The sequence below is a fragment of the Cavia porcellus genome, unplaced genomic scaffold (assembly GCF_034190915.1).
Source record: "Cavia porcellus strain 051 isolate PalLab524CR breed Dunkin Hartley unplaced genomic scaffold, mCavPor4.1 scaffold_23, whole genome shotgun sequence".
Classification (NCBI taxonomy): Eukaryota; Metazoa; Chordata; class Mammalia; order Rodentia; family Caviidae; genus Cavia; species Cavia porcellus.
This window is the reverse complement of record NW_026947506.1, coordinates 24,611,632-24,637,996: the sequence shown is the minus strand read 5'-3', so window position 1 is coordinate 24,637,996 and position 26,365 is coordinate 24,611,632. Positions and strand designations below refer to the sequence as shown.

Sequence of the window (26,365 nt, the reverse complement as noted above, 5' to 3'; positions counted from 1 at the left end):
TTGTGGGAAGTATGTTTTAAAATTATCATGAAACACAATCCTCTTCTATCATACTGATAAACCTTTAATAAAAGTTGGCAAAAGTATGGAATGTGCTGAAAGTTGATAGTGGTATCAACATATTTAGGGAGTAATTTGACAAGGAGAAATATAAGTTGGGGATGGTTGAGCTTGATGAATTAACAGTTTTGCTTCTTATATATGGCCTAGGGTCTCAATCTTATATGATTAACCACATGTATAAGCTTCCATGGAAGCACTGTGAGAAATACTAAAAAAAAAAATGGAGGTAATGAACCATTAGTAGGAGAAAATAAAATGTTGTAATGTAAAATTATTTTCTGAATGTTAGTATGTTTCATTTGGATTTTCATATGATATAAAACCTCTCTGAAATGAAAACAAGACCCTTTTTAATACTCTACATTTTGAATGTCCTTAATATACATGTGGGAAGTGAGTGAGAAGATTTAGCTTTAGTCTTGTAAGAGTCTTCATTCATAGTTTGCTTTAAAATACTCTTCTCTTTTGACTCAAAAGTGGAGATACATGCATGAAATCAAGACGTCTGTGACTTTACCTGTGTCACTAACTTGCCCCATTCTTTGCAAGAGAACTTTGAAAATCGTGAGTCTTTCGGTATCTCATAAACTCTTCCAGGAGATGAGGATAAAGGAAACATTTCATTTGCTCCAAGTTGCTGTCACTGATTTTGAAGTCACCAGATCTTGTCCCAGGGCACACAGACCTTTGAGGAAAATGAGCCTCATCCAGAAAAGGATCCAGCAGAAGACCTGGCAGTCATCCCTCGCATCACTTACAGGAGGAACTTTAAACTTATTCTCCACAGTTAGGATGAGACAAAATATTTTTTAACTTCTTTGGCTTATTCACAGATGCTACGATGACATTGGTACTCTCTAAATTGTTCCTGAAGTCTCCAGTTTGTGGGTCTGGTAAAATGCTTTATGACTTCGTGTTCCACTTGAAATTCTGCATCGTCACTCCCTGCTACAAAATAGTGAGCATCAAGTGGGTTTCCTGACACTGGTCATCAGAACAAGCACAAATGTTTTCCAAAAAAGAAACAAATACATGACAACAATAAATAGCATCAAATAAGCATATAGTTATATTTCAGATGTCCCAAAAGTTTAGACTTTTATAACCATAAAATATCTGAGAGATGTTTAGAAATAAGACTACTATATGAATTATTAGAATTTTCCTGAATTTTCTTGGTATTTTATTGTTTTTATTATTAAATGCCATTTATTGGGTACTTATGGTATGCAATTTATAACTATTTTAATTTCTTTAGAACTGAGAAAATTGGGGCTCAGCAAACTTAACAACATATAAATCACAAAACCAGGTGAGGTTAGGTTAGAATTGAAGTCCTGTTTGTCTTCTCAAAAAGTTTTATTGATTAATTGACTGATTATCTTCTTTATTTGACACAGTATGAGGTGATACGAACTCTTGGCCCAAAAGAGAAGGCTTGAAATGTTAGTCCCAGGAATGCTTTAATTTTTCTTCTTCAAAATAAGAATTATCCTTTCTCACAGTACTCTTAAATAGATCGGTTCAGAGAATCATTGCCAATGGTATGATACACCATGGAGGCCTAGAGTTGAAGGAAATCAGCTGGAAAGAAGTCAGGGATGGTGGTAGCCTAGGCAACTAACCCAGTACAGAGCTGTCCCTGACCCTCTCTCCTGCCCCCAAACGCAGGGGACAGACAGTAGCTCAGCTACCAGTGGCTTACAGGTGGTATCATGCGCTGCATTCTGATGGAAACTTTAACATCTATTGAGTCTACCATAGAGAATCTAGAGAAAAACCAGTCCTGAGTCCCATCGACTGATAGCTTTGCACCTTCTAATCCACGAACTGCTTTATTGACTTCTTTTATGTCTTGGTTTCCTCAACTCTAAGGATCATAATTCTCACACTGATAGGATTTTCATATCATAGGATTCTTACCTCATAGGCTTAGAAGTAATAGATGTGAAGCTTTTCTTGTGCTATTTGTTACAAAACACTCCTACTTATCATAGCACTGAGGCTGTCTGTGGAACTGGTTCCCAGCAACACATCACTCGGAGCTTTATTTGGTCCTCTGTCCTGAACTTGGATGGCAGAAGTCAAGCAATAGATCTTGGTGGTTAACATGTGGACTTTGGATCTCATATAGAATTTCTGCTTGGTTACACAATGCTTGTGTAAGTTCAAATGATTGCTAAAATTGTGTAAATCTTGGTTTGCTTATCATTTGAACACGTGTCAATACTCCCCTTGTAGAATTGTTGTGGAATTAATTGGCATAGTGAATGTAAATATTTTTTAGTATAGAGCTGTTTATTTTGCAAATGCTTAATAGATATCTGCTTTGGTTTGAAAAACTGTTAGTTATTAACTGGTACTTTTATGAAGGTCATATATATAGGAGGTGCTTGCATACTTTGGCCTATTCAAACAAAATTATTTTCAAAATTCATGCCTTTCCTGCTGTAGCATGCTTCCTGTGTTTGAATATTTCTGATAACCTGGCTTCCAGCGAGTTTTCTATTACTAGAAATATTTCCAGTATACATAAAATAATGATTTGTAGGATCATAGGAAAGAATGAATTTTAGAGGTCCTTTGAATTCTTGAGATCTTATGATTCTCTGCATATCACAGGCAGTCCCTAAATTGAAACATCATGTTTTAAACATTTTTTAGTAAGTTATTTGGAACTTGAAATTTATTTTCCCCAGCACTACTTAGAATTGAGCAAATAATTTAGCAAGAGAGGAATGAAAAGAAGATGCTTTTTTTCCTTCTGCCAACCTTAGTGTGTGATTCAACCTAGTCTTAGGGAGATTTTAGGAGTAAATGGTTTACCACATTAATTCACGCTAATGTGATTGACAACCTATTGTTTTTCCCAAATATTCATATCAGTTCTTTCTTTCTTAACATATGATAATCAATAAACAGTGTATTTCTTTAGCTTCAGAGAAGATAGTGATTCTGGGGAAGGAGGTAAACAGATCTGAGCCATACCTACAGTTGATGACTTAGGTACTTAGGAATATTGGAGGATATATATATATATTTCCTGTCTCTGAGACAGGATCTTGCTGAGCAGTTCAGGCTGGCCTTAAACTCATTATGTAGCCCAGGCTGGCCTTGACTTCACAGCAGCAATTCTCCTGCCTCAGCCTCTGAGTACTGGGATTCCAGCTGTGTTCCACTATGCCTGGCCAGCAGCAGTATATTTTAAGCCACCTATCACCACTGTCTAAATGTGAAACATCAAAAGTCAAGACTATGACAATTATAGTGGAGCTGGAGGAATAAAATTTAACCTTCAAAACATTGATCAAACAGACCATTGTAAGCAACGATGGGAAGACAAGTGTTCAGATTTAGCAAGGGTAGGGGATGAATCCTAGGTTTGAAGAAAATGGAAATGAGAAAGTCATTTGTGAAGATGCTGCATTTGTAGGTATGATAGTGCATTTAAGTGGAATTATCCTATGGTGACTAGAAAAAGGAAGCTGGCAAACAGGCCACGTCTCAAAGCATGGATTTGAGTAACATCTGCACAGAGACGTTATCACTTTGGTGAGTGTGTTAGCTAGCATTGTGTTAATGTGACAAAATACCTGAGGTAATCAATATTTAAGGAGGAAAGAATTTCTTTTTTGGATTTTGTTTTTAGAGTTTCTAGTCCATATAGTCAGTTGACCAGTCAGTTTTGTACCTGTGATGAGGCCGTATATCACGGCACACCCATGATGCTTTAACTTCCTTCCACTGAGCTTGGCCTCTTTAATATCTCACCACCCTCCAACATTACCATAGGTTGGTGACCAAGTCTTCAATATATGGACCTTTGGGGGCTGCTTACCTAAACCACAGCAGTGAGTAAAAGATAACAAAGAATATTGGTCTGACTAAATAATTAAGCTAAGAAACAAATGTCTAAAGAGGTATTAAGGAAACAAAAAAAAAATGTCTAAGGAGTTTCACAGGACTTAACAATAGAATAGTCAGGGGTATGAAGTCCTATGCAGGGATAAAGAATGAGGACTCTGAAAACTGACAGATGACTACTGAAGTCCACCGGCAACTGGGTAAGAAAAGGTATTGGTGAACAAGACAGATTTCATAGGCTTCAGCAAACAGAATAGTAACTAAAAAGGGAAAAGTTATCATGAAAAGTTTTTTTCAAGTAGAACTTATTCATGATTGTACTACGGGAGACTTGGTAGATTAGAGATGCATCAGGAGACAATACGTCGCCTGTAAAGTTTCCTTGTCTCTAGGCTCATCTATGGCATTCCATCCTCGGTATCAGTGCTGAAAATGAAATTTTCTACCTAAAGACTTCTCTGGGTTCATTCTTTCCAGAAAAAAACCAATACTGATAGTACAACAGACAAGATGCTTTTTACCCTGGTTCTAAACTCCATCTCTCGTGTCACCTTCTGCCACACAGAGCACAGGGGAGCTTGCATTTTTTCCCAGGCCAGATCTTTGTACATGTTGCTCTGTCTGCCTGGAAATTCTTTTCCCCGTCTTCTCTATGGAAAATTCTTATCCATCCTTCAGCACCTGTCTCAAATGCCACCTCCGTTTTGAGTCCTTTCCTGCCTCCCTTAGTCCGGTTGCATCTTCAGCTGTAAGTTGTTCGCTCATATCTGTCTTAACATCCTGAATTTAAATCATCTGTTTCCATAGCTGTCTGTGTTAAATGTCAGACTTTGTGATCCCTGAACCTAAGAACTCTCTCTGTTTTAATCTCCATGGCTGACACAAAGCAAATTCTTAACTAAATGCATCCGGAGTGAATGAATATTAATGTATGGAGATATATGTTGAAGTATGTAAGATAGACGTGAAGTAGCATATTAATACAAAAGAGAGACTATTTGCTCTCTGTTTAAGACTATATATAATCATACATAATACATGCAACATGTGAACTGTACATTCTAAATGTATTCTGCTACAGTCTTTGTATATTAGAAAATGACTTTGGAGTTCAGCAATCTCAGCTTCAGAGGCAACCTCATATCTTAAAAATGAACTAAATTTGACTAAGTTTATTATTCCAAACCTGAGTTTCCAATTTGGTCAAATAAAAATAACACATTTTTACTATATTTGCACATATTTAGTAAGATGGTGTGAGAATTAGATTGACAAACTATAGGCTAAATTTAGTGACTAGCATTTAGGAATTACCAGTGTTTACTGTTGCTTCCAACTCCTGTTATTATGACCCAGATATCTTAGTTTCTCATCATTTGCAAATTCAGCTTCCTTAAAACTTAATTTAAGGAAGTTTTTTTGGTCCATTTTAAGATAAATTCTGAAATTAGGAAAGTTACAGTCTGGTCTACGTTTACGTAGCGGTGTTTTTGTCTGTCTAAATCATGCTATCTGATTTATAATAATCCTGGCATCAGATAAGTTCTACAAAAATCTAGAATTAAATATATTGGTTGATTTATCAGGGTCACAATTAAATCTAGATTGTCTATAAGGCTCCAAATAACTTTCTTGCATAGAAAGCCCTAGCGTCAAGAGGCTTGCTAAACCGGATCTAAGGACATGCTTTTTGGCTTATCTTCAGGATTTGATTTTACTGAGTGTTTTAGATCAACCCCCACACATCTTTCTTCAGAATTTTTGTGGTTAATAAAAACATATGCTTACAGCTTTTTTTTTTTATTGCATAAAGGAAAGGATTCCACATCAGATTTAGATCGAGAGATAGATTTTCAGGAGAAAATGATGAATCTGTCCTCAGGGAGCGGTGGAATGTAGCATGCTCCATCTCTGAGTGACTGAGTTTGCGGCACTAAGGAACCCTTCCACACCCACACCCACGCAGAGATACAAACAGTGGTCACCCTGCTGTTTAGATATGGCCTCTTCCCCCAGTCTCATTTCCAAAGTGTATCGGTTGTTTTCCATAGTTTGAAATAAATCCTTCTCTTTTGCCCAGTGGGGAAAAGCTTATATAAATACTAAAACTTCAACTATTCCCCTAAGTTCTCTGCTGGCTGCCTGTGGTCATGGGTTTGTTTGGATACTGACATGTATTCTCTGTGCAGACCTTTTAGGTCACTTGGGTGAGTTCAATGGAGATGAATTCACTTGTCTTGCAAATTTACCAAACTAACCATTATAACACCCGATTTATGAAAACTTAAATAATCGACACCCTGATTGAAAAGCCTCCAGAGTCAACGAATCTCTTTTATTCTTTCAGCATATGTCATTCTGATAAATATACATGTCTATTTTAGGACGTCTCAGCTGGGAGATAATGTTAACAGTCATTGAAAAGAAAATGTGAATGTGAAGACTCGATTCGAAACAAGACATTTAACCTTGAACTATGATATCTGAAGAAAGAATAGTTTTTATCTTTAGAAGGATTTTATTGTGTACTAAGTGGAGATAGTGTACATTACTGGGACAAAATCAGACTGAATAGTGAGAAGTCATTATCTGTTAAATTGGAGAGAAAAAGGAGACACTATTTAAAGATAAGAATCAATGCTTGGTTTATAGAACACACTCATTAAATACACGTGTAGATGGGACTAATTAGATTCCTAGCGAAATGTAACACTATTTTCATTAAAATATTTATTTTCTCTTTATGTAAAAATTTATATGATTGAATATCATTGTTCATATAGTATTCTTTAATAGAATACATAAATTTCATTTTTTCTTTTATTTTTATCTAATAGAAGTCAATCAAAGGAGATAATGTATTCTATATAATGATACTGTTTCTGTACTTATATATGTCTTATAGAGTATCTGAGGTGAATTCTGGTTATGTGTAAGAGAATATCATGAATTAAATATTTGAACTATAATTCCAATAACATTTTTAGATTAGTAAGGCATTTTATTTGTTGGCAATAATCTGCTTTAACTAGTATTTTAAAAAATTCTTTTAATACCTAGATTATTATTTACTAGCAGTAGTTTGCTATTTTGACAATTAATCATTCTGAAAATTTTCCAATATTAGAAATTACGATTGCATTGTCTATTAGGATCTAAGATTTTGCTTCTGTGTTTCACATTTTAACAGAGAAGAAATAAAGGACAGTAAATCTCATTGATGAATTAGCTCTTTTCCCTTAAGACCTAATAGAAAAAAATAAATTAAATATGCTTTTTTGTCCAAGCCCAATGTTAAAAAACAGAAGAAACAAAAAAGAGATAAAATACATGAACGAATTTGAATTTTGCTTACTTAAACTAAAATACTGGTTTTCCAAGTATAGAGTTCTAATTCATAAGTTACAGTGCAAACAAATAAATAGTTAATGTTGATTTTTAGGTCAATGATTGTGGTTATTGATTCTTTTGTACTTTACATATTGCTTTCTTTTAAAACAATTGATTTTTTAGAATATCAGTGTTCTCCCTAACCTGATACTGTGCCTGAGACCTAGAAACATTTAGCTTCATGACTTCATGCTCAAATTGTGTTAGTATTATTATTATATGTGTAGATTGTTCAATACTGCATTTGGAACTCAGTTAACACCATTTTCTACCTAGTGTTTTCTTTTCCAGCAGACTCTGTCAAAGAATATACTGAGATAGAAACAGGAGGAATTATAACTTTGATAGTTGGGTTTTTAATCCTGAGGCCTGGGTGGCTGCTCTTACCTCTGTAGGGTCACCCAAGTTATTTCATGTGAATATTTTTCCCTCAAATCTCAGAGTAAAGAAAGCCTAAGAAACATACTCTGTCACTGTTAGTTACTTGGAAGGGGACCGACATGAAAGAAGAGGTCATGTGGCATTTTTAGAGTGTGAACATGCATCCTTTGTTGGTCTGTTCTCAGGTTTGAAGAACAAACGACTGCCATGTGGTTGTGTCTCTTTGATGGCTGCGGGATCCCTTATGGCCCAATCAACAACATGAAGGGTGTATTTACAGAGCCCCAGGTTTGATTTTTGAAGTTTTTGGTTGCTTCTCTTTCCTTTCCAGACTGATTTGTACAAGCATACAGTGGTCATTGATCTTAAGCTGTAAGCCACATAACATAACTTCACTGAAATGTTCAAATTGTGGATATGAAATGAATCAGCATTTAGAATTGGCTGTCTGTAAACATACTTTTTTTTTTTTTTCATCTGTTAGACCTAATATATTCTATCATCAGCCACTGAAGAAATACAGGCAATTTAGAGGCTGGAGTCAGGCTCTCAAAGAATATTTGTAGAAAGAAATATGAGAAATTTCAGTCATAGCTCATTTCTGATCATATATGACTGTCTTAAAAAAAGTAAGTCATGTTTAATTCTGCAAATTAGAAGTTTTCATATGCTTTGATCAAAGTTTGTTATTGGTGCAGCATAAATTTCACCTGAAGAGAGACTTGTGCTTTAGAACCTCCTTCTTCGGCCCAGGAAGAGGGGTCACCCTAAAAAATTCCTTCTATAACATGGTTCACATGATTTTTTTTTGATGATGCCTTAATGTCAAGTTTTGATATTACTACTTCAACCAACACAATGACAAGCAGTTAACCATATCTTATATTCACATATTAACCCCCAAATGTAGCAGATCTTTATTTTTCTGTGTAAATTTTGCTATAATTATTCATATATCTTGTCAATTTCCAACATTTTGAAACTATAAATTTTTTATTGGTCTCTATATTTATATAGTGGAAGGTTTTTACTGAAATGAGTTATTAAAAACAGAACATAACTTTGGAGGGAGAACTTTATGTAAAACGAATCTGCGTAATTTTGGTACCTTAATCTTGTATCTGTTTAAAAGGAAATTGGAGTGTATAGTAGTGTTGGAGTGTAGTTATAATATTCACTGCAGAGAAAAGATGACTGAATTCATAAATTCCACTCTGTGCTATTTTCTGCCAAGAATGAGTTTTGTTAATGATAAAACAATGGTGAATATCGATGTAGGATAACAGATCTGACCTGTTGTGTGTTGTGTGAGTTTGAGAGGCAGCACAAGCTCACTGGATTAAAACCTGGTGATTTCTTGCAATGAGATGACTGTGTGCACATCCCAAATATAGAAAAAAGGCTGTTTTTTTAACCACATTGTAACTTTGAATGAAAATGAACCATTGTTTTAAGCTGTTTTATACCAGTGTGTAGGATTTTACGTTTATTTCCATTTGAGGGCACATTTTCCTAGAGAGAGTTCCTGAGAATTTTTCTGTCAGCATTTCTATTGCTTTATCTATGTTTGGTCATATGTGTAAGGTCTCCAAAGCAAGTAATTAGGATTAAATCTTTGTAGGTGTATTCTGACGGCAACTATTTTCTTTTTTAAAGCTCTGATCTAAAGTTCTTCCTGCCGCCTTAAAACTGTTCAGATCATAGGCTGGTCAGAACAAATATAAGCTAATTAGGATTTGCATACCTAATTTTCCCTTGTAATTCAGTTTAATTGCTACAAGAGAACTTTGTTATCTTGGTGTCTCAACTGTTTTGGGCCCATAAAGAAATTTCTATTTTTGCCTATGGCATATTTTCATACTTAGTTTACTTACCAAATGAAGAATATTTATATTGCCTAAGTTAAGATACCATCTTTTCATACTACACCCGAACTTTCTGCAGATTTCCCTTTTAGCTACTCAAAAGTAGATTAAACTTGTTATACTTGTAATATCAAATTACCTAATTGCACTGTGAGTGATATTGACAATTATACTCATGTAGCAAGGGGAACATTGTTCTCTTTCATACATAGTTTCATTTTTCCTTGGCATTTAAATACTAAAATGCATATATGCAATTTATCTGGACTTTTTGAAAGACTGGAATCATATACTACTATTGCATTTTGGAAATAAGCAGAGTTGACCTTGTAAATTTTCAATATTCTAATTGTGTTCCATACAAAAGGGAACTATCTTTCTCTTATACTTGGAAGTGTTTATAACTCTTTAGAAAGAATTCCATAAAATTGTGAATTTTAAAAGGAATGTGTAATGTGAAAAAAATCAGAAAATCAAAGGTTATTAAAATAATGTAAAGAACACCTCTAAAAATGACTATAGAGAAAGTTATTTCATTTATTCAAGAATCCTTTAGTGAATTTATTATGTACTAGGTGTTAGAAGTTTAGTGTAAGTTTAGTCTCCTTTGCATCTATGAAAAGCAAATTAAAAATTGATTTAAACAGCAGGTACATGATAAATATTTATGCATGTATAAAATCAGCAAATGAATAAGTTGGTTACTTGTGGAAACTGTAGATTTTCCAAATGATTAAGTGGCTGCTATACTCAACCGGGGCTGACAAGCTATCTTTAGGGCCTGTTGAATCATTCTTAGTAATCTCTGACAACTGACTATAACATAATAGTTAAGACAACAGTGTCAAAATTGCTGAACAGTTTTATAAACTTGCTAGGCTTTAGTTTCTTCAACTGTGAAATGGTGAAAAAGGATCATATCTCTGTACTGTTGAGAGTATAAAATGAGATGTTTATCAAGAGAACTGCACAGGGGTTGTTAGTAGGTGCTTGATGTGTAAGATCGCGTTATGACAGTTGGCTGTATGGTGGTATTCTTGATGTAAACATCTTTGTTATTTACCTTCCTAATGGATAAAAGCACACCCAGTGTAGCCACCCGGATGGGATCATTTACACAATACCACACTCTACTGTCCTCTTAAGAAGAAGCATCCATGCTCTGTGCCAGGAAGGTCTCAACTCCTCATCATTTCTGATTACTGACAACACTATTATTTTTCATTTTCCATGAAAGTTTTTGTGAGTATGATTTCCGTTTGAGGGGGCCAATCTTGCTTTCCTCTGATGAGCTGCAGAGTTTCTTGGCCCTGGGTACAAGGAACCGGCCACTTGTGCTCAGATGTGGGAACACGGGGCTGGCGCAGCAGCAGGCTCTCCATGTGCGCGTCCTGCCAGCACAGCTGCTCATTCAACTGGAAATTACTTTGGGTGAAGTACAAGGCCTGGAACATGGCGCAGGAAGGAAGGCTTTGATGAAGCGGAAAGGGGTATGTCCAGCCGGGGGAGAAAGAGACTGTTGGGAACCCCTAAGGAATAAAAAAGAATTTTGAATGCCTACTTATCAAGTAGATCATTTAAATTTCACTTGCATCTTGAAAAACTGGGTAGGCAACAAAAATGTATATGATGGTAGAAACTATTGCTAACCTAACAATTTCATCATGGATCTCATGTTCCAAGAAAACTTGATTTTTTAAACTGAACTGAAACAACAGATGATATATATTTTCTGGATAGATGGATGATTGTCTACCTTTTATCCCCTGATTAAATGCTAGATTTATATACAGTTACACTCATCCTAAAACCATCCATTGTTAAGTCAATCAAGAATACTACAGGGGCTTTTGTTCTGCATTTACTGATAATTCTGAGTTTTGACTCGAAATGATATAGTAGCTTTATTGTTTTTCCTCCCTCAATGACAGATTATCTGGGCAAAGCTCCGTGCATTATACAGTATAATATAGATTATCTGCCTGTAGATTTTAATAGCCAGTCATTTTTCCAAGTGCTTTCTTAAAATATCTTCTTTTAATCAGGCCAAGATTGTGCAGTACATTAAAGGAATTCTTAAAAAGTTTCAAAAACTTACTCGATGACCTCAGTATGGTCCTATTTAACATACCCTTGGGAACATGTGCATGAAATACATTGTGGTTTGAGGGTTTCCAACCCAAACAAACTTAAAAGAAAATGCAGCTTTTAATAGAAACTTTTCAAATTCCTGTGAATGTAGGTATAGATGTCACCACCGAGAAGGTTTGAAAGCATCATTATCTACACAGAGTATCAAAAGAGAATTCAGCAGACTGCTTTCAGGCTTTTGCTTCCTAAGAGTGTATATTTGCTTATTCTACTGTATCCTCATCAGTGACTGAACTGCTCAGTTAAAAAATATGAGTGATCAGAGCCTTTGATTAGTGTTTTTTCCTTGTCCTTGATGTCATGACCTGAGAGTGGGAAAGAGGGCAAAAATGTCACAAAACTGGTGTTACTTAACAGAATCTTCCCATTTGTACCACACAAGTTGAATAATCAGGTGTAAGACATAACCCTGAAGCATCACTTCTGAGAACTATGGGGTGGGAAATATCAGAATTATTGAAATATCACAGCTGGCCCTGATTTTCACTGGTGCCAAACACCTGCAGACTCTAAAATGATACCAAAACAAAACTCCACCCTGTGGCGGCAAGCCATCCCTTAACAACTCTTCCTTAACTTTGCATCACCATCAAAATTAACTTAACATTTTCTACAGAAACCTTATTCTTCCGGTCCCAGAAGGCCATTACAACTCCTTTTGGAAATATTTCATATGGGATAAATATGTCATAGAAAGAAAGTGAGGTACTGAAATATTTGATGGCTGAAAATTATCTGTTGTTTTCATCTCATTATTTGTGGAAGCTTGTGAAGTTGGAGATTTTATTAATCTCTGGGCTAGTTCATATTCCCTAAGTGATTTTGTCTTAGACTGTTTTGGCAAGTATCTGAGTATCTGGGAAAAAAGACCTTCGATATTCATATACGTGTCAAAAGTACCCCAAAATCTAGAGTTGTAAATAAGCATGAAAAGCATCCCAAAGTACAGAGGTATTTTTCAAATCCCTTTTGCTACACGCATGCACACGCACACACACACACACACACACACACACACACACACACACACAAACCAGCACATTTTAAAGATCAGTCACCTTTGGATAACATTATTTAAGATTTGTTGAAATGCAGTTGCGTAGTTCTCTGGGAGTTATACAAATCAAGCAAAATTATACCCTTATCTGTAATGCTGATGGGAAATATCTTCATACAGTGGTTCCTGTAGCTAAAAAGCTGTTGATGAAGATATGAGATAAACTAGTAGAATTATTTGCTAGTAGACAAGAGAGATATAAAAATACATTTTATGTTTATTTCTAGATGTACAAGACATTTTAGATGATACATATGTTCAGGTATTTCATGTATGTGTTTCTTATATTTGGGTATGGTATTTTCAATTTTTAGAGAAAAATTTAAAGCATTTAATAGCTAGATGATTAAATAAAAGCTGAGAGTATTTCTTATTAAAATATATAGTAAAAGACAATAATACCTAAGTTTATTCATTAACAAGAGTCCTAATGTAAAAAAATATGTGTTATTTATAAGAGAAAACTCACTGGAATGCTGAATGTAACGTAAGGGCTTAGAATAACATTACTACAGCCTGACATGGTGTCACATGCCTCTAATGCCCAGCACTCTGGGAGGCTGAGGCCAAAGTATCACAAGTATGAGCCCAGCCTGGCAATTTAGGGTGATCCTGTCTCAAAATAAAAAAAAAAAAGGAGGTCTTAGGAGATAGCTCAATGTGAAGACAAGCTCAATGTGGGTACAATTCCCAGAACCACAAGAAAAAAAAATAAAAGAATAGCATGTTTTTTAATGTTTACATATCTTCAACTTTGGGTCCCCCTTTTGAAGAGGCACTCCTATGACCTATCATACTAAATATAAATTATTTAGGTATGGTACTTACTTATATTTAGATATCCAACTGAAATGCCTTAGACATTGCCCTGATGATTGTTTTAAGAAAAGATGGAAGACATGGTTTGGGGAAAAGGGAGACCATGATAGTGTATTCACTCATTTAGCCATTTACTCTTCAGTCCATATGTAGTAAAGATGGTCTTCTGGTGTTCTGGTCTTGTGCTAGGTATTTGTCATGGGGTGGGACAATGGAAGACAGTGAGTCAAAAAGATACTGTGTCAAGCCCTTAGCAGGTTCCAGTCTAGCTGAGGTAGACAGCATTTGGTATCATAGAATTACATGTAAGTGCCCTAATATTTTTTAAAAGCAATAAATAATCAACATAAAGCATTGAGACTTTCCTATTTAATGATTTAACAAAAGTTTAAATGCTGAACAACTGCAAATGTTTAGCTTTTGAAAAGTGCCAAAACTATCTTTCTAAATACTCCTTATAATCAGTTTACCATGTTATTATTAAATTCCCTGTCAATATTGAGAAAAAAGATATTATAGGATTTCAAGCTTTAATGTTTATTTAATATGAAAGTGTGATCTGAGAGCATCAGAGTTTTGCTGTCATATTCAATTAATCTCTCACTTTGTCTTCGTCTTTGTCTTGGTCACTCTGTCTGTCCTGTGTGTGCAGTTAAACAAGCATGCAGTGCATTTGTCAACCTCGATATATGCAATGTGTATTTTCTGAACTTTTGCAAAATATTTCAGAGTGGATATAATACAGTGATTGGCTTTTACCAAGCCTAAATCAAATATGAAATAGAAAATTTAATTAATTTTAATAATACATCTTACTTAACCCAATGCCTTTGAATTATATTTTAAAATGCAATTGGCACTATGAAAGAATATTAATGAAGCACTTGAAATTTTGTGTGATCTGTTAAGTCTACTTGTGTTTTACTCTTAGAGGATATCTCAATTCGGACACCAGTGTTTCAAATGCTTTCTGCTACCTGTGAAGTGCCAATGATGGTAGTATCTGGTATATGTTCTTTGTTTTTTTTCTCCATGTTTTCACACTGTCTACTTATATCAATTTTCATTAGGATCCCTCAACTAATCACTGATTTTAGAAATAAGAACTTTGTTCTTTAAAAGTCTTACTTAATAACAATGTATTCTGTTGCTCAGTTCCTTTTGGTGGTCACCTAAATCAGTTGTTGCTTTTTAGATGAATTTCAACTTTTTGTAGCTTAAAAGGAAAGCTTTTATTCAAACAAGTGATTTGTATATTAATAGCATGAAGACAGACAAAACCATCAATATTTTCTGATGCAAGTATTGTCAGAGTTCAGGGCTTTCAGACTCACTGCTTTTGAAGGATTTTGAAAAAAAAATGCAAGAAGCTACATACAGAAAAGTACAAAACTTAGTCAAAAGCCATAAAAGTCCTGAAAAAATGTATAGACATAATTATTCATGGCTGACGAGACTGATTATTGTTACATCAGTGATTTCCAGATCATTTATTGCTCTACTCTGATTGCAGTCAGTACCAGTGGGATGTTTCTCTGAACTTTTATAGAAAATGATTTTTCAAGATAACTGGAAAAACACATGGACAATAATAGCAAATATTGTGTGTGTGTGTGTGTGTGTGTGTGTGTAATGAAAGATGCATGCATTATCTTTCCTAATTGCATGGAGTTGAGTCTTTGTTTATTTTTTTTTCTTGTTGATCTGTCTATTTGTGACAGTGGAGTATTGAGGTTCCCCATTATTGCAATTGTGTTATTAGTGCTTAGCTGATTTTTCATACCCATTACGGTTTGTTTTATATAGTTGGCTGTGCTGATATTTCTTGTATATATATTTATGATTGTTGTCTCTTTCTCTTGGATTTTTCCCTTAATAAGTATGTAGTGATTTTCGTTTCTTTTGATCAGTCTTGAGTTGAAATCCACTTCGTCTGTAAATAGAATAGGTATCTCTGCTTTCTATGGGTCACTGTCGTCTGGAATATTGTTTTCCATCGCTGAACTTTCAGTTTATGAATTTCATTTTGAGTTAAATGTATTTCTTGTATTATTGGATGTTTTTTCTTGATTCATTCTACCAATATGTTTTTTTCTGATTGTTGAACTGAGACCAGTCAGGTTAATGGCTGTTAGTAACAGGTATTGATTTATCCTTGTCATACCTTTTTCCTGTTTTTGGCTTTTTTTCTTTCCTTTCTTTTTAATTGCCTGTCATTCCTTGTAGATTTGTTCTACTGGAACTTGTGAAATTATTGTTATTTTTTTTAGAATATCTTTCAGAACAGTTTGGAGTGCTGTTTTGGTGGTCATGAATTTATTCAGGTGTTCTTTGTCATGAAATTACCTTATTTCTCCATCAATTATGAAAGATAATTTTGTGGGGCACATCAATCTAGGTTGGATGTTGTTTCCTTTTAGGGCTGGACATATTTCATTGCACACTCTCCTTGACTTATTTTTGTGTTGAGACCTCTGCTGTGGTTCTGTTGGATTTCTTATATAGATGATTTGTTTGTTTTCTCTAGTAGCTTTTAATATTCTGCTGTTTGAACTGAATCTTGATTAGTATATGCCTTAGTATAGTTTTTTTCTGATTATAAATAAATGGAATTCTTTGTGCCTAATTTATCTGTATGTCAAATTCTTTTTCCATGTTTGGGAAATTTTCTGGTATTTCTGTAAAAAGGATTTGTATGTCCTTTGTTCTATATTTACATTGACTCTATTTAACCTTATATTCTTCTTCTTTGTGTCATCTAGCTGATTTTGTATAAATTATTCCTGGTCTGTTACCTTCTTAAAGAAATCTTTTATTTGATGCTCACTCACTACAAAACTGCCTTCTAAATCTGATATTCTGTCTTTATATTGGCTGATTCTGCTGCATATGTATTCAGTAGAATTTTTAATCATTTAGATTTCTACTTGAGTCTGTTTTATGGAATTCTATTTTTTTTCCTGTTGGGCATTCATGGTTTACATGTCTTTCCTAAGCTCCTCTATAAATTGTTGTCTGCATCTACTCTAGATTCACTAACTGTGTCCTTCATTATAGTTATCTCTATAGTTAGCTATGTACTTATTTCTGATTTTTTTTTTCTGGAGACTTATCTGCTTTGCTACTTCCACTGCTACCATTTCAGAAAGTTCAGCTGGATGGCTTTTGATTTTTTCTGCTTTAGTTTCCCCTAGATTTGCTTTAGGAAAGCTGGAAGTTTTGGGCTACATTTTGCTTGTGCTTTGTCATTTTCTATTTTTAATTTGTTTTATGCATGGATTCCTTTAAATTGCATACTTTTTACAAGTATCAAGACCTCTTTAGGATATGGTTATTTTTCAGAGATGTCTTCTGGGCATAGTTGGCCTTTGATTTTGAGTCTGTCCCAAGATCTTGCCTTTTCAACTTGTTAGGGAGGAGAAGTTGCTGCCTGTTTGGCTCAGCATCTAATTCTGTGGTACTAGACTATAATACTGTCTATGACTTTCATATAACCACAGTATTGCATACAAGAAAGAAGAGCTGGTCACAACAAGTATGTCACCTTGACTGAAGTAGAACAATCAATAATAACAATAGCATCAAGCAGAGCCATAAAAATGACAAATTCTGATAATGGTTAATTCGCCTCTTTTAGTCATAAGCTTTATAGTTGTAGAACAAAATCTAAAACAAATCACAAAACTATGCAACAAGTATCTACTTAATAAAGTAATTTATCATCTGAGGAGGAAATTTAAAAGGGATAAGAAAAATAGAAAAATACAAGAGAAAGAGTTTAGATGTAAGGCTGAAGGATAAAGGAAATTTACTCATGTTTCAGGAAACTGGTGAAAAAGATAATAGGGAAAGAAACAATGACAAGAAGAAAATGAAACAGAAAAACTAAAAATATTTTTCATACTCATAAAAAACAAAAACAAACAATGAAGCAAAAAGCAAATGGACAACAACAACAACAAAACTCAAAAGCAAAGGACAAAAAAAAAAGATTTCTTTGTGGTTTCAAGCCGCTGGCTATCTTCTGGGATCTACAGATTTTTGGTAGTGTACAATTCAGGGTGTGACTCTGCTGTCACTGGTACACGAAGGAGGCCGACAGGGTCCACATCTATGCTGGATGATCCAGGCAAGCCTTCGGTAGGAGTAGGGTGGGATGCCATTTCTGGTTCTTTCAGGTCCCCAGATGTTCAGGAGGATTTTGGCTTCTGGTTGTAGGATTTGGGCCTGAGTTGTTCAGCCTACAACACTCTGGATGTCTTTCCAGTCGGACCCCAGACATCTCCCCACACTTGTCCCTCACCTAGTGTTAGGGCCGACGCCGCAGGGAAAGAGACCCCAAGGACTCAACTCTTGGTGAGGGAAAAAAGTTTATTTCCATGCGCATGGGGTCCCCCAGGCAAACAAGTGCAGAGGGGCCCCGAGGGGAATTTGTGTAGGGTTTTTAAGGGTACAAGCGGGAGGCAAGCAAGTTTACAGAAGCAAATCGCATTGGTTAATTTTGAGCAGCATAGGATTTGGCAGAAATTGATTGGAGGGGTTTGGGGTTGAGTAACCATGGAGACTGGGGGTCCTAGCCCAGTCACTATGTGCCCAGAACAGAACAGTTACTTGTCTTACTTATCTCGTTGAGACAGAACGACCTTGCAGGTGCATTCTTTTTTTTTTTTTTTTTTTTTCTCTGCTCTGATAGCTCTGGGGAGTTAGGCATTTCTTTTTGCTCTGCTCTGATAGCTCTGGGGAGCTAGGGAGTTAACCCTTTTATTCCCGGCTCTGGGGAGTTAGGGAGTGAAACATTCTTTGCTGCTTTTTATAACTCGGGGAGGGGGTTATAGCAGGGGGGTCAACTCTCACATTCCCCCCTTTTCTTTTTCGATGACTTTTAATCTTAAAGGTCCTGTATTGGTAAGGGGTCATACTGTTGACGTAGCACCATAACCTTTACTTGAGAGATCTGAGCCCTCACAAACTGGGTTACTCGGTTAATGAGGTAAGGGGCTATAGCCATGACTATAATGAATCTAGCCAGGGGTCCCAGTAAAGGGAGAATATAGGGCAGGATTGATTTCCAGAAGGAGAATATTTTGGCTTTACTTGAAGGGGGCTCTCGAGATTTAATTTTTTTTTCTTAGCTTTTTTATTGCATCTGTTTATAACCTTGTATGTGTCTTTAAAATCACAAGCTTTTAAGAACTTTGACATAGTTTATCAACTTGTTTACAACATAAGGCCCAGTAGGAGGATTAACAAAGGTCTTGTAGCTGTCATTAAAGCTGTTAACCAAAAGGAGAAAGAAAACCAACATTTAAATTTACTCTGTTTTACCATATAAGTAACAATTTTTAAGTCAGACAGAGGCCTCCTTGGGGTCTCTATAAAGGAGGAGAACACAAAATTATCAGTTATATTAGACAATCTTAAGCTTTAAAGTGTCCTTGGAAGAAATGACAGTTTACTTATTTGTAGGCTGACGGTCTTTTGAAGTTGGGACTTGTCTGCATTGGGAACGTTGAATCTAGGCAGGCTTTTAGCTATTTTGACAATCTATTGCGGCTCAAGAGATTTACGGTGAGGTCGCTCTCAAGAGATTTACGGTGAGGTCGCTTGTCTAGGTGCCTAGGCTCTTTAGCTGTAGTGGGCAGCAGCGAAGTAACCAGTGGATGGAAGTCACAGCTAGCTGAAAAGTCTGGGGAGACTTAATAAGATCTTGATTAGTTAAATTAGCTAATTTTTAGAAACCTCACATAAAACCTCAAAAGAGGAAATATCTGTAACATAGGGGGTGTATCACGCATGCAAAGGGGCAGAAGGAAAAGAGACTCACCCAGTTTTCACCAGTTTTTAAGGCCATTAGTAATTATAGTCTTTAAAATCTAACTTATCTTTTTATCTTTTTTGAACTCTGAGGCTGGTAAGCCCAATCGAGTTTTTTAATTGATCTGTAAAGCTTAGGTTAATTTGAGTTACTAGGCTATAAAAGCCAGGCCATTGTTGGACCCCACGGATAAAAAGGGAGACCAAATCAGAGAAACTGCTATCAGAGCTGACTCAGACTAAGTAGAAAACACTTATATTTTTGAAGTTTAGGCTTTTTATTTTTGTAAAATCTATTTTTTAGTGTTTTTAGGCATAGTCCCACGATAACCAGTGGTTTTTATTTGTTGCAGTACTTTTAGATTTACCAATTGGCACTGAGGGCATCTGAAGCTCACAGACTGGGCTAGCTTGATATTAGCCCCCGGAATCTCTTGGAAGTTGAGCTGCCAGATGTTGGTATTTTTAAGTGTAAATGGGCTCTTGAGAGACATAACTGTTTTTATCAGAGAAGTAGGATGGAACTCTAGACAGTAGCTTATCAACTAGATAAGGTCGATGTTTCGTGAGGTGATCAATGAGGCAACGAGGGGTCATCCTCAGGCAGCAAAGTAGCCGAGTTTGAAGCTGTTGTTTCTAGAAATAGTGCCTGATAATGTATGGCTCAGGAATTAGACATCCATCAGTCTGGTGGGGCCTTGATGAGAGTCTCCAGTGAATAGGAGGAAACAATTAAGAGTTTGTGTCCAAAAGTCAATTTTTAAGCCTCCTTTATGAGGGGGCCATTGAAGAAATCACCGCAGACAGGGTGGCCATCTGGTTGCCACAGAACCAAGTCTCTTGGAAAGGTAGACAACAGGCCTCTGCCAGGGTCACAAACTCTGGATCAGTCCTGTGGCTCTTAGAAATTTTGTACTTATCTTTTAGTCACAGGGACTGGAATCCGTTAGATGGCTCACAACAACCAGTGTAGTCTTTTTTTGTGTAGACTGGTTCTGATAAGGTCGGGGGGACTCGCATCAGAGCAGTTACTTTTTTTTGGCTGGCCTCTCTGATGTGATTGTTACTCTTTTAGCGGCCTGATCTGCCAAATTGTTTCCTCAGGTGAATAGCAGCAATCTGCTGACAGCCAGACTGCTGCCAGCAAATTTAGGATTTGTGGAGCCCTCTTTTTTTTTTTTTTAATCTTAGCTCTGGCCAAGGTTAAGAGACCTCGCTCTTAATAGATGGCTCTATGTATATGTATAGTAGCAAAAGCATATGTACTATCAGTATAGATGTTTACCCTCTTTTTTGTGGCTAGTTTTAGTACATCAGTCAAAGCAATGAGCTCCGCCTTTTGGGCAGAGGTGCCAGGCTCTAACCCTTTAACCCAGAGTACCTCCTTTTTGGTGGTCACTGTTGTCCCGGCCACTCATCTGTCTCTGCCGTTCTGGATGAAGCTGCTTCCATCGAACAGTTGTCAGCATTTTCCAAAAGCTGGTCAGTAAGATCAGCCTGTAGGTTCCGCTGCAGTTTGAGGATGTCAGCACACTCATGGAGAGGTGTCCTTTGTTCCTCCAGGTCATCATCAGGCATAAGGGTGGCTGGGTTTAAAGCTGAAGAAGTCTTGAATATCATTGACTCTGGGTCTAGAAGCAGGGCTTGACAGTAGAATTCTGGCATTGGAGAGCCTTTTTTTAGGAGGGGTTTTGATAAGAGTCTCTAAACTGTGAGAGGTTACCACAGAAATTACTTGCCCAAAGCGTGTTTTTTTGTTTCCTTAAGTAACATTGTCACAGTAGCTAGTATTTTAAGGCAGGGGGCCATACTCCTGTTATTGGATTAAGTCTTTTGGAGAGGTAGGCTATAGGCCTCTTTTAAGGGCCAATGTCCTGAGTTAGGACTCCTTTGGCAATGTCCCTGAGTTTATCTATGAACAAGATGAAAGGCTTTGTAACGTCAGGGAGTCCCAGGGCTGGGGCCTCTGTCAAGGCCCGCTTGAGCTGTTGGAAGGCCTGTTTATATTTATCAGTCCAGTTCAGCAAATTTTGAGTTTCTCCCTTATGGGAGTCATAGAGGCAAGCTTTTTAGTAAAATTTAGCCTACAGTATCCAATTGCCCCCAGAAACTCTCGTCTGTTTTTTAAAAGTTTTTTCTCATAGAGTAATTTTAACATCTTGGCTATCTTTTTGTAAATTTTTTAGTTTTCAAAGACCTTTTTCTGCTATCTTTATTAACTGGCTGAGGGGCATTTTTTAAAACCTCTTAAACCTTTGTAATTTTTGTCTAACATGGGGGGCCGACTGAGTTACAAAGAGAACAACTGGCGATACTGGGAAACCTCCTTACCTCTGGATGTCCAGTCAGGGTGGCACAAAAGGAGAACATGGTTTTGGCATTCCGGATCAGAGAGCCGGCTTCATCTGGATGGCACACTGTTTTTTGTCCAAGGGTGTCACGTGGCAGGCCATCATTTTACTAAAATTATATTTTTAACAAAAAGGGCTTTTTTACAGGTAACAAAATTGTGCTGTATAATCTCCCAGATGTTCACAGTACATGTAAGAACTTGTATCTTATTTGTAGTATCACCTATAATCTCATTTTAATGGAAACATTTTGCAGCAAAGTACAATCTTATGTATACTTTTATCAAAACTGATCTAATACTGTCAAATTCTGAACACATTTACTTTTTGTCAAACCTGTTATTTGTAGTACTATAAACCAAGACAAATAAAATTCACATCCTCTTGAGCCTTTTATAACTTACAATAATACCTCTCAAACTAAGCTTTAATCTTTTTTTACATTCTGGCATAGCCAGACACCTTTACTTGAAGACCACTCTCTTTGTCCCTCTTTTTACTATTACCAGTCAATTACCTTTTTTCTCGTTTCTCAGACAACATTAAAACTCTCAACAAAACCCTTGAAGTCACCTTTTAGTAGTCCAAAACATACTTATTTTATGTCTTTTTACCACATAAAAATGCTGTATTTTAAAAACAAAACTGTAACCTTTTAACTGGCTCAAATATAGTACCGCCTGGTTTTTACTTGGCAAAGTTGACATGACTCTTAACAACCATAGATATATATATATATATGCACATGTTTATATTTTTACCAGAGAGAAAAAAATACTCCTTTTAAAAGGCATGCTGAGGTTGCAAGCAATCAATTGAAGTCTTACATATTAAACAAGGCGCCACAACATTAAAGACACAAACAAAGGGAGCTTCTTGCACAGTTTGGTCAGCTAAAGGAAATAATTTTTTTTTTATCATGAACCTTTAATCTAATAAGCCATATGGATCCTACAACAGAAATGGGCAACAAGCCCCTAAGTTAGTAACAAGTTTAAACAGGCAACCAAGGAGAGGGCGGAGGAAGGAAGGGTTTTACCCACGGTGGGGGCTCCTCCCTGAGGTCCTGCCATACCAAGATGTAGGCATGCTGGTCCGGGTGGCCCTCTTCGTCCGGGGCGGAAGATGATGTTCTTAACTGCTAAGATGAGGGGAAGGTGGAAAGTCCCCTCTGGTGGCCAACCCACGGAGAATGTGGGCCACTCAGACGAGCAGAAAGTCTGTCATTTACTTTTTTAACCTGTAAGGAGAGATTGTGAGCCCTCTCTCAAACCTCTGACCAATGGTCCAGGGTGAGGGACAATGGGGACGATGTCGTTTGTCCCATGGTGTTCTGAAGACAAAGAGTGGTTAGCGTACGCGCGACACAACAAATAACCGATCACAACAGTCACAACACACAGGACAAACAGGCCGGCCACCTCACTCTCACGCATGAGTTTCACACCAAATGAGTCACCTTAGGGGGTGCCTCCAGATTGGCCCGGACGGACCACAGATTGGGAATGAAATTCCCTAGATTGGCCCAGACGGACCACAGATTGGGAATGAAATTCCCCAGATTGACCCAGAGGGACCACAGATTGGGAATGAAATTCCCCAGATTGGCCCAGACGGACCACAGATTGGGAATGAAATTCCCCAGATTGGCCCAGACGGACCACAGATTGGGAATGAAATTCCCCAGACTGGCCCAGAAGGACCACAGATTGGGAATGAAATTCCCCAGACCGATAGGAAAATCCTATCGCAGACGGTGAGTCACGGAAAACCGTGTGGGGCGTCCCCCGGTCACCAGAGAACAGAGAACAGATAACAAAAACAGGTAACAAAAATTGCCCGGTTGGCTCGGGGCGTAAAATACCGGTAGATTGATCCTCAGAGTAAAAATAAGAAGCGACCGGTCGTACTCACCCACCGCAGAGCCGTTGAGGTCACCTCCCGTGAGACGTGCTATCTCGCTGGGGCCTCCAAGATGTTAGGGCCGACGCCGCAGGGAAAGAGACCCCAAGGACTCAACTCTTGGTGAGGGAAAAAAGTTTATTTCCATGCGCATGGGGTCCCCCAGGCAAACAAGTGCGGAGGGGCCCCGAGGGGAATTTGTGTAGGGTTTTTAAGGGTACAAGCGGGAGGCAAGCAAGTTTACAGAAGCAAATCGCATTGGTTAATTTTGAGCAGCATAGGATTTGGCAGAAATTGATTGGAGGGGTTTGGGGTTGAGTAACCATGGAGACTGGGGGTCCTAGCCCAGTCACTATGTGCCCAGAACAGAACAGTTACTTGTCTTACTTATCTCGTTGAGACAGAACGACCTTGCAGGTGCATTCTTTTTTTTTTTTTTTTTTTTCTCTGCTCTGATAGCTCTGGGGAGTTAGGCATTTCTTTTTGCTCTGCTCTGATAGCTCTGGGGAGCTAGGGAGTTAACCCTTTTATTCCCGGCTCTGGGGAGTTAGGGAGTGAAACATTCTTTGCTGCTTTTTATAACTCGGGGAGGGGGTTATAGCAGGGGGGTCAACTCTCACACTAGTCACTGTGGAATTTCAGCACAGGGAACAATGCGATGAAGCCCATCCATGGCTTCTCTAAGTACTATATTCAGCTCACCCCTCCCTAAAAAGACCAAGCACCCTTTCCAGGGAACAGGGAAGTCACTTGGACTGGAGTTGCTAACCAGCTGTTTTATCTCACAGCATCCTGTTCACTGTTCCACTGGTTTATTCCTCTCTGGAGGCCTCTGGAATCACCTACCATCACTGTCTGCAGAGGTTTGATTCGCCTCTCTCTTGCTGTGACCCTAGCTGGAGAGAAAGTTCACTTTACCCTCTTCTTTTTCTACATTGTAGTCTGTGTCTTCATTGTCTCTATGGGCTCAAATTTTTCCCTTTAGATCTTTCCTGGTTCCTCATAATCCAACTCCCTCCTTCTTTTCTTCCCCAAGTTGTTATATCACAATGTCTGGATTCCAAATTTTGTTTTGTTGCTGCTTACTGCTCCACTGTCTTCCTAGAAGCCTCACTTTGCTTCTTTTAGGACACTTGAAGTCATCTTCATCCCTCCAGAATACCCATGATTTCAGGGTCTTCTCTTTTGTTTTTGGTACTTGTCTTAGTTACTTTATGCTCGTCACTGAGACAAAATACCTGAAGCCCAAAGTTGGGAAAGAAAAGGTTAATTTCTTACAGTTTTTGGAGGTTTCTGTCCACACTCAGTTGGCTCCAAGACAGGCAGGCATGGCTGGGCTGCAGTTCATGGTGGCTGCCAGCAGCAAACAGAAACCAGCAAAGAGAAAAACACACCTTCTTCCTGCCATTACATCACTTCCTGGCTCCACCCCTATGTGGGTGGAGCACTGACACCATCAATACAAGCACTATACAATGAACCATCACAAATGAACAATGCAAACTCATGAGGCCTGGGGGACACAAACATAAACCATGACAGTACTCCTCCTCTTTTCACTTACAGCTGTGCTCCTAAGAACCTCTGACCATGCCCTGCTGGTCTGCTTAATATACTTGTCCTTAACCTACTGGGTTTAGTCTCCCATCTCTATGCTTTTTCAACACCCTTTTTGAAAGATAAATGTAGAAGTTTCATGGTGTGAGCTTTCAAAGAATTTCCTGCCCAGAGTCATTCAGGAACTCTGTTAAAACTAAATTCTGGATCCAACAAAGTTGTCATTTTTAATGTGTTTAAACGGGGGTCAGGAAGTGACATGTGCAGATTTCTACGAAACACTATGGTGCACACTCTGTGCCTAAAGTTCCTAGGCAGCTTTATGTAGTCATTCCCCCACATTCCTATCTCATGGTGTGCCTGACAGTTTCAGGTTTTTAGGGTATCTCTCTTTGATCCCTTCACTGAAAAACCATGGGTTTGGTGTAGTGGCCTTAATCTCTTGCACATTTACTACGTTTTCTTTGGCCCCAGGTTGTAGGAAGACAGAGAAAAGAACAATGGGACTTGGGTGCACCCTTTTAAAGCTGCAAGTTCCATCAAAGCTAGAGGAAGGTATTCTGTCTTGGACTTCGGCTTTTGTTGGCTCTCAGAATTTCTTTTGGCACTGCTGCTGCTAATATGGTTATTGAATGATTGCCTGAGGTCCAGGGGAAGAACAATAAAAAGAAAAAAAAAAGGTTTAAAAAAGAGGACAGGGTGGTTTCCATGTTCTCCTTGAGGACTATGTAGTTCCTTTCCCATTTCTTGAGACAGAACTGCAAAACTCCTCCTGAGATGCTATCTGTCTACCACCCAGTGCTCACTTGTTTGCTATGTGCTAAATTCAAAACACTGGATGCATCAATACAAATTAGTAGTCAAAGGAAACTTGCCTTGCTGCTCATTTGGTAGTAATTCTTTTTTTTTCCCAGCCTATCTTCTGCTGTTTATTTTTAAACCTCCATATAGCTATTCTATGCAATCTGTTCAGAATTTATAGGTATATTCAGTGATAGAAGATATAGAACATAATTTTTGCTTCATCATGCCTGGAACCTATTTCAACTTAAAGGCAAAATTTTATTACTAATTTTTAAGTTTCGTAAAAAAGATCATGTTGCTAAATGAATCTTGACATCGTTGTTAAGTTGAAGTATTCGAAAGGTTCA

At 37.3% G+C, this 26,365-nt stretch overlaps 1 protein-coding gene across 5 annotated transcripts in view; it reads left to right on the top strand.

Annotated features, from left to right (window-relative positions):
* The window catches only part of Sugct (succinyl-CoA:glutarate-CoA transferase), a 738,758-nt gene that overhangs the window by 364,080 nt on the left and 348,313 nt on the right, over nucleotides 1-26,365 (top strand). For all 5 annotated transcript variants that reach the window (XM_063233933.1, XM_063233931.1, XM_063233934.1 and 2 more), the window contains exon 12: nucleotides 7,884-7,986. In XM_063233933.1, coding sequence (XP_063090003.1) covers nucleotides 7,884-7,986 — 103 coding nt within the window. The remainder of the gene's footprint in view (nucleotides 1-7,883; nucleotides 7,987-26,365) is intronic.